The following is a 9,559-nucleotide window of genomic DNA, read 5'->3' as shown; positions in this document are numbered from 1 at the left end:
TAGGATTAAAGGCGTGAGCCACCGCACACGGCCTAGAGTCAATTTAAATTGTTAATATCTAACTATAGAATCTGTTACATTATAAACATTTTTTACGTGTTTAACCTAGTTTTAGGAAAAAAATGGTGTGAAGTTTCACGTGTTTGTAGTTCCCATTAGCTAAACAGAGTATGTAATATATAAAAATGTATGGAAAGCTTTACCTCTTGAGGGCAATGATTCATCTTAAAGAACCAGACAACACAGAAAGAAAAAGGTGTTTGCAAAAGTTTTATTTTAAAAGATGAAAAATAAATATTGCACATACACACAGAGGAAATCCAGTGATATTTATGTTCTCCAATGCATACTTTCAGTACATGGCACCTTCATCTTCTTTATTTAGAAAATAAACTGTTATTGGTCCACAACTGGTATGCACAGTCTCTGTGACTCTGGCAAATAACCAGGAGCCCAGTCCATATAATAAAGTTGGAATACCTAGAAAACAAATGAATGTTATTTATAACATCAATACTTATTAATCAGGCACCCATGTATTTGTCATGTTACTAATCACATAATACTCTTCAGCCATGTTAACAAATTATAAAGTTATAAAAATATAAAAATATTACTCAACACTGACTCTATGATTACATCTAAGACCGCAATTTCATCTTATGGAATACAAAGGCAATTATGCGAGCCTAGAGATTTTTAAAACTATAGAAAAGGTAGGCATAAATTTTACTTCAAAGCACTTCACTAATTCATTACCTTCAAATACTGATGAAGCAATTCTATATTCTTTTTACAAATAAGCAAACGGAGAAGAAAATTAATTTAATTGTAGATGCTCCTGATTATTATCCTTGAGCTAAAATTTTGAGGTCAACATTACTGTTCTTTAAGTTAGATAGTAACACTGATGGCTAAAGTAATTTTTGTACAACTTAAAATAAACTAGGTCAAATAGCTCTCTTTAAAACCTAAGGCAAAGCCTAACTCTAAGGAAGATTTCAGTATAACAGGCATGAGAAAGAAACATTATCATCAGTATTTTTACAATTGATTTGAAAACAACCTTGTTTCAACCAATTTGAAGTAGGTATATAGTAGACTTCAACCCATGTTTCTTCTTTGGAATATTTCCATTGGTAAGATGTTGCTGCTTTATTTAAAATTAGTTGCTATTTGTCATATATGAAACCAAACAGACACTACCCAGAGATATGGATTAAGCATTCTTCTGAATATGATACTGTGTTGTATACAAAACAAACTTTTATAATTCCTTTCTTTTAAGGCACTTATTTAAAACCAATGACTATTAACATATTAAAAACATATGTATGATTTGCCTATGGTATAAAACCACAGGCAAATCAATAACAAGTATTGTATGCTCTGCACAAGTATTAATTTTATTGCTTCCATGTGGGAAATGGGCAGAAAGTGACAATTTAAAGGGATAGCTGTACATTTGGAAAATCTCTTTCTAGTTAATAAGGAAATCAACACATGCTCAGGACTAATCATATTGCTAATTTTTTTTTCTGCAAAGATATATTTGCTGTGTTATGCTCTTTTTGAGTGTGTGTTGGACTATCTAGTGTTTACTCCCTGAATCTACATTCTAGCCACTGTGATTAATCAGGAGAAGCATCACTAACTGGCAATGAGAAGGAGAAGGAAAAAAAAAATGCCCATTCAGGCTGATATTCCTCTATTTTTAGGAATATACTAGATCACAGTTTGTCACTCTCACAGGGTTCCCTAGAACTCCTATGAAACCTTTTATATTGCCTTCTTTTCCCTAGTAATGCCCAAAAGAATCTCTAGTGCCTTAAGGAAATGTCACACAAAAAAATAAAAAACTAGAATAAAGGTACTTACAAATCGTTTAACCAAAGAGAAAAAAAGGTAATTGGCACAGGGGTGGGAGGTAGACTAGAGAAAAACATGAATAAGACAGGCAGAAATAAGGGAGCAGTAGAGAGAGCAGCTGAAATAAAAAAATAAAATTAAAATACAGTATCACAACTCCAAAAGCTGAAAATCAATAGAACAAGGAAGAAAAAAAGTAGGCTCTAGAAGCAATTACTAATTTTCTAAATATATACTAGGAATCAAATATATAAAATATGACTTTTAACACAAATTTAAGGAATGGCTGGTGACACTGAGATTTTTGCTTTATAGTATTTATCACAGTTTTCAGTTAAAATATTGATAGTTTAAAAATTCACACTTTTGAAAAATCCCACAAATGGTAGATATTTTTTCATCTAAAATGGGGGGGCTGATCGAAGATTACTCGTTTAATAATAACTACATTACCTCTTCTTAAGAAACAACTAGGAACCATTATCAGTAATGCTGCTTGACAGGGGATGGAGTTGTGATATAGGAGGCATAAATTCTGTATTTCTTTTTTTTCTGCCATCTGTTTATTTAGTCAGACTAACACACTAAATGGGAAGATTTATAACTTATACATAAAAAGAATCTTCTTTGTAGCACATATGCTTTAAAGTCTATAAGATGCCATGAAAAATTAATTTTTTTCTAGACTATCTGAAACATATCAGAACATCGAAATGAACTTGAAAATCAGTTCTTTGCACAATAATTCATTTTGAGTCAACTGAACAGTAGGTAAACCACTGTCAAATTAAGCACTTAAAAAAAAATTAGAACTTGCTAGTAAATCTCCGATTACCCATTCATTCCAATGGTAAGTTGCTTTTCCTAAATCTCAATCTCTTTCCCAGCAGGATACCCAGACTGATAAACCATCAGTAAAATGTCAGCTTCCAATGAAGGGAAGGCAGAGGAGAAAGGGAACAAATGAGTAAACAGAAATCTTCATTATTTAGAAAATGGAAAAATGAATTACTCTGATAATTACTAATTTGGAAGGGAAGAAGAGGAATAAAATCCTAAGTATTCTTATTAGTAGAATATGTACTTGATGATCCAGAGAGGTAATTGTACATCACAAAATAAGAAAGGATCTTATTATCTAATTCACATTCCCTACCATCAGACAAAAATAAAAAATAAACATTACCAAATTGGTGAATATACTACTATTTAAAAAGTCCAGAAAAAAATTCCCCTTATCAGGATAAACCAATTTGTATTAAAGCATTCATGAGCAAAAACTTTCTTTTTGCTTAACTTAAAACTCTTATTCCCATTTGAGCAGGACTTTTAGAATTTCCAAAAGATCATACAGACCATTAAATCACTCTCCCATATAAAAGAACTACAACTGTTTTCTTTCCTCAAAAGGTTTAACTTTTCTATGTGGGGAATGTGCTGGATATCCCATTTTTTGGGATGTCTTAATATCTACATCTAAAAGAGAAGCCCCTAATTATTAAGGTGATCTTAAACAAAATGTTATTTGAAATTGTGACAACTTTTTTTAAAAAAGGCATTTAGCTCATAGTTTACCTATAACCCTCCTATTATACTCTTCCTAACCTATTACTCTTTATATTTGGGAAGAATGATTTCTTGATTCTAAAAATGTTAAACTTTTTCTTCTTCAATCTAGTTATCACTCTAGTCTTTCCAAATAATTTTGAGTTGAATTTTCTAAGTATCCTCACCTTCAACTTCTTATCAACCTCCAAATTAGTGGTCATGCTCTAGATAGTCCATCAGTCAAATAAGAAGACAAATTTTTAAAGGATAACACTCTTCTCCTTGTTGGAGGACAGCACCAGTGGAGTAATGGCTCAAAAATCCCGTGCCTGACATATGTGAGGTTTTTTAAAAGCAAAAATACATATGCTATATTTAAATTTAATCAGCTATCAAATTAAGTAATACTAGTATAGCTGCACAGGGTTTAGCTTTAATTCTGGCTTTAAAAAACTGGTTGGGTAACATGGTTCAGCTCCATGTCTAGATTCTGAATTACTGAAATCTAGATTAATTGATATTACAGCAGCTATTAATAGGTGCAAAACATCTTGAGGCCTCGTATTTTTCCCTGACCTATAGAAGATAAACCCATGTCAATGTTCATGCCTCTTCTGTCATTAAAACAAATGAAAATAAACATCTGGTGAGAGTAAATACTTTCAGAATTAGACTATATCGATGAAAACAGACAAACATTAAAGAGGTAGTTTTTAAAATATCTTTTAGGCCTAGCACCTGAAGAAACTAATATGTTTGGTGGAAACCTTTAGTGCTTTTAGTAAAACGACCTTGCTGGGACTTCCTATAAAGAAAACAAAGAAACTTGGAAAGTAGTTCTAGTGTTTGTAACATAAACGCACCCACAAAGTGACGTTCATGGGAATGAATCCCGCTGTGCCACAGATACGTAACCTCAGAGCCACTTTCCAGTGGGGACTTTTTCCCGCCCTCCTTCTAAGAGCGCAGTGCGGGGTCCTCGCGGATTCACACGGCGGGACCCGAGGGGGTGCCCCTTGCCTCGGGGGGAGGCTGGAGGGCCCTCAGCGCAGGCCCGTCAGTAGCCCACTTTCGGGGGAACGAGTTCCGAGCCAGCAGCCCAGGGGGCAAGGGCCAAGGCCGGCCCGGGAAGGTCGCTCCGTGGGCGGAGCCGGGGCGGTGTCGCGGACCGTCGGCGCGGCCGTGGCGAGGCGGGCCCTGACCCCGCCGGCCCGGGCCTCCGCCGCCAACGTGTGCCGAGGTGCTTCGTGGCCGGCGGGGCCGTCCCCGGCGGCCGCCACTCACCGAGGTTGACGACCTTGAGCGCCGTGAAGAAGCGGTTCTGCTGCGCCAGGTCCTGCCAGGGCGCCCTGGAGCAGTGGTACTTGATGAAGGGGAAGCAGCCGGTGCGCAGGACGTGGTAGTTGGCGCCCTGCACCGGCCAGTTGAAGTGCGAGAGGCCGAACTGGTCGTTGCGGACGGCGCTGTAGGGCACGCAGAAGGAGGTCCAGTGCGGCAGGCGCCGCTGCAGCAAGTGTCTCGTCAGCACCTCCGAGGCGCGGGGCTTCGGGCGGGAGGCGGCGCCCGAGGCCCGGCGCCCGGACAGCAGCAGCCGGAGGGCGGCCTCGTGGGCCCGCCGAAGGGCCTCCATGGCCCGCCGCGCCGAGGACGCAGGCCCGTGCTCGCGGCCGCCCGCGGGGGCGCGCCTCAGGGGCGGGGCCGCCGGGCGTGCGCGCGCCCGCGACCCCGGGAGAGCGGCGGGAACGCCCAGCGGGCGCTGCGCGGGTGCGTGGGAACCCCCGGGGCGCGGCGGCGCGTGCGCACAGTGGTCGCGCGGGCTCCCGCAGAGGCGGGGCGGGGGGAATGACGCGCGCTGGGCGTGAGGGACACCTGCGCAAAGGAGCTACTCAAAGTGTCAAGTAGCACCTCACGTCGTTATTAGTAACCCCGGGTGGGGAGGTTTTATCAGTTTGGACATGAGGAAAATTAAGGTGTAAAACAATGAAATAACCGCCCTAGCGAATGGCAGAACTCAAACCCAGGCCCTGGGCCCTGCTGAAATCCTTAGTTGGCATTGCTGCAATACTTGAGAAAGTGTTCTCAGGAAGTGAGTTAACAGCCAAGACCCCAGATTTGCATTGCCTGGTAAGGTCAGGGAGCACTTGTGTGTATAGGTCCTCGCTGTCGTGTGCACTGTTTAAAATAAGCCCCAGATTATTTCAAAAATGAAAAGTTGATGTAAGGCCAGGCGTGGTGGTGTGCGCCTGGAGTCCCAGCTACTGGGGAGGCTGAGGCAGGAAGATTGCTTTAGCCCAGGAGTCAGAGGCAGCAATGAGCTATGATTACGCCACTGCACTCTAGCCTGGACGACAGAGCGAGACCTTGTCTCAAAAAAATAATAAAAATTTTATTTTCAAAAAATCCCATGTCTCCTGGTGCAATGCCCAGATGCACAGAGCCACCTCCCTCCTACGAATGCCAGACCAGGAGCCTTTTAGTTATCAACCTTTATAATCGTCAGTTACCCATTATCAATTCATTACTTTAGGAAAACCTTTTTGGGATAATAACTTATATATACAACTGTTTGCTGAAGAAGCATTTCCTTTTCTTTATTCTAAACCCATCTTGTTTGGAGAGACCATACATAAATAAGATGATGTGTCTGAAAGCATCTTATATAAATGAGGTACAGCAGTTATGCGTAATCATCATATAACAATTACTATGATTGTTGAAAACTCAAGGGAGATGGAGAATAGTGTGGCTAGTTTTTATGTTCTCCAGTTTTTATTCATTCGTTCAACAAACATTGATTGAGCACCCCCCAACATGGGCCAAATCTTGAAGGGCCTTGTAGTCATGCAAATAATTTGAACTTTATGGAATTTATGGAATTTCCAATTAGGTAAAATTTTTTCAAGGATTTTAGGTGAAGGCATGATGTGGTTAGATTTGCATGGAGATGGCTGAAAGGATGGTTGAAAGGGAGACTAAGACAGGAGGCAGAGAGGTGAGGCATTATATGATTTTCAATATAATTTTACAAAGCATTGGAGGCCGGGTGCGGTGGCTCACGCCTGTAATCCCAGCACTCTGGGAGGCCGAGGTGGGTGGATTGCTCGAGGTCAAGAGTTCGAGACCAGCCTGAGCAAGAGTGAGACCTCATCTCTACCATAAATAGAAAGAAACTAATTGGCCAACTAATATATATAGAAAAAAAAATTAGCCGGGCATGGTGGCACATGCTTCTAGTCCCAGCTACTTGGGAGGCTGAGGCAGGAGGATTGCTTGAGTCCAGGAGTCTGAGGTTGCTGTGAGCTAGGCTGACGCCACGGCACTCACTCTAGCCTGGGCAACAAAGTGAGACTCTGTCTCAAAAAAAAAAAAAAAAAAAAAAAAAGCATTGGAGTCCCTTTTCAAGCAAAATCTTTTACAGAACTCCAACATATAAAGTAGATTAAAATTTGTTTTATTACTAAACGTTTTGTTGTTATGGGTTTGGTTTTGTTTTGAGCAGAAAGGGATTCATTGGAAGGAAATTGGGTAGCTAAAATAATAAATAGGATGTCTGGATAACCAAGAAGAAACCAAGGGAGTCTGGACAGCAATGATATGGATAAGAAGAACAGGAACTAGTCTGGTGAGCATGCCATGGCTGGCCTCACTGCCACTGCACTTTTGACTCTATTTTATGGTCCAAAATTTTGAAGTTGGGGGTTGTGGTCAACGGTTGCAGTTATAGCAGCCTGAGACCATCCAGTTTATTTCTGCATCTTCTATTTTGGTTATATACTATCAAGAAAATCCTGATTTCTCCAGAAAAGTAGGTACAAAGAAGGGTGGTTTCAAAATCATTCACCTTGACATCTGGTGCTTCAGTTACAAAGATGGCAGCAGGAGCTTAATTATGAGATCTACACTAAAATGACTTCACCTCAAATTAATGTGTGGGCAGTTTGTAATACGTTAAATTTGGCATTATCTTTCTTTTAGCGATATATAAAAATCAATTTTTCAAAAAAACTGAAATTTGAACCAAACATGCAGAATCCCTGAAGTATGTCTGAGAAACCCCAGGTTCTGTGGCATATGAGATAAAAAACGCTGCTACAGAGAATCACATATTAGATGGGTTCACTGCACTTTCTCATTATGAAGGCTTAGGTAAAAGGCTAGCAAACTGAAAGACTTCTGTTGAAAACTGCTCTCTTGGATAAATCTCATCAATGGTGAGGATTCCCCCTAATCCAAGGCTGACTATCTCCCTCTCTTTTCTATTCTAAGGTAAGGAAGTTCCTCCAAATAGGGCTGATACGTGGTGGACCACATCCAGGCATTCAAGAGTGTTTGAATGAAACATGCCCCTACCTAAAGATACAGAGATGGAGAAGATGACATCTCTTTTGACTTTAAGATTATATCTGAAATAATCTTTCAAAACCAAACCAAACCAAAAACACCACTGACCTCACAATTCAGATCAGATGCTTGATTTTCTTTTCAGCGGCAGTTCTTGATGGCTATGAAACAAAGGGGCCTAGGGATGTGTCTGAAGTCAGCCCTCAACACACTAAGTCAATGTTTTTTTTTTTTGAACAGTATTGTATATAATCATTAAGAATACATTAAATACATGAATATTCAGCTTCCCAAAAAGCATAGAGAAGTGACATATCCCTTAGAAAAAAATCCCTTTAAAAATAATTATAAAGACTAATACTGTGTACAACATTTAGCATGTGTGTGAATATATCATGCTGGTCCTAGAAGGGATTTAGCATTCTTGTTTTTTATTTCAAGGCATCTAGGACATTATAGATGTTTAGAATATGTTAAAAATGAGTTTTATAAAATTGATAAATTGGAATATATCAAAATTTTCTATTCATGAAAAGGCACTATTAAGAGAATAAAAAGGTAGCTAGGCACAGTGGTACACACCTGTAATCCCAGTTACTTGGGAGGCTGGGGAGGAAGGATCACTTGAGCCCAGGAGTTTGATGCTGCAGTGAGCTATGATCATGCCACTGCACTCCAACTCGGGTGACAAAATGAGACTCTGTCTCAAAAAAAAAATCCACAGAGTGCAAGAAGTAACAATACATATATCTGACTGACAAAGCATTTTGGTATCTAGAATATACTTCTACAAATCATTAAGAAAAAGGCCGGGTACAGTGGCTCCCACCTGTAATCTTAGCACTCTGGGAGGCTGAGGTGGGCGGATTACTCAGGGTCAGGAGTTGAAAACCAGCCTGAGCAAGAGCGACACCCCGTCTCTACTATAAATAGAAAGAAATTAATTGGCCAACTAATATATATAGAAAAAATTAGCCGGGGGTGGTAGGGCATGCCTGTAGTCCCAGCTACTCGGGAGGCTGAGGCAGGAGAATCACTTGAGCCCAGGAATTGGAGGTTGCTGTAAGCTAGGCTGATGCCACAGCACTCTAGCCGAGGCAACAAAGTGAGACTCTGTCTCAAAAAAAAAAAGAAAAAAAAAGACAATCCAATAGAAAAATGAACAAATATTTGAATGGACATTTCATCATAAAAGACAGTATCCAGATACCAATAAACACGTGAAAAGTGCTTAATTTCAATAATCATCCAAGAAATGGAAATTAAAACCACAATGTAATACCATTACATACCCACCAGAGTGGCTAACGTAGAAAAGACAGAAAATACTAAGTGTTGCTGAGGATATGAAGCAATTGGAACTCATACACTATTGGCAACCACTTTGGGAAAATTTTTGACAGTTCAATAACTATATATATTACAGCTGAAAATATGAATGCTTTGTGACCCAATCATACCACTGGTAAGTATCTACCTGCTTGGGCTGCCATAACAAAATACCACAAACTGGGTGGCTTAAACAACAGAAATTTATTTCTCATGGTTCTAGAGGCTGGGAAGTCCAAGGTCAAGGTAATAGCCAGCTGGGTTCCTGATGAGGGCTCTCTTCCTGGCTTGCGAATGGCTGTCTTCTCTCTTGTGTTTTCACATGGTGGAAAGAGGGCTCTGCTGTCTCTTCCTCTTTTTCTAAGGGCACCAGCCCAATCGAATTAGGGGTCCACGCTTAGAACCTCATTTAACCTTTATCACTTCCTCATAGAATCTATTTCCCAAAACAGCCACGTTGAGGGTTAGACTT

At 40.0% G+C, this 9,559-nt stretch overlaps 1 protein-coding gene across 1 annotated transcript; it reads right to left on the bottom strand.

The window, feature by feature from the left end:
* Positions 1-254: 254 nt before the first annotated feature.
* C6H15orf61 (chromosome 6 C15orf61 homolog) lies at positions 255-5,047 on the bottom strand. The gene is made up of 2 exons (XM_012768387.3): positions 4,702-5,047; positions 255-480 (listed from the first exon to the last, which is right to left on the bottom strand). The coding sequence occupies exons 1-2, from the start codon at positions 5,045-5,047 to the stop codon at positions 353-355; spliced, it is 474 nt and encodes a 157-aa protein (XP_012623841.2). The 3' UTR covers positions 255-352.
* Between the last annotated feature and the right edge of the window lie 4,512 nt (positions 5,048-9,559).

This window comes from Microcebus murinus, chromosome 6, assembly GCF_040939455.1.
Source record: "Microcebus murinus isolate Inina chromosome 6, M.murinus_Inina_mat1.0, whole genome shotgun sequence".
Classification (NCBI taxonomy): Eukaryota; Metazoa; Chordata; class Mammalia; order Primates; family Cheirogaleidae; genus Microcebus; species Microcebus murinus.
Note: the sequence above shows the minus strand (reverse complement) of the source record. Positions and strands in the feature narration are given on the sequence as shown.

What these genes read in the sequence shown, in the direction of transcription:
- C6H15orf61 (XM_012768387.3), bottom strand. Translation starts at nt 5,047, where the DNA reads ATGGAGGCCCTTCGGCGGGCCCACGAGGCCGCCCTCCGGCTGCTGCTG. An exon ending in GCTCAAGGTCGTCAACCTCG is followed by an intron (nt 481 to 4,701) that starts GTGAGTGGCGGC and finishes TTTGTTTTCTAG; the next exon opens with GTATTCCAACTTTATTATAT.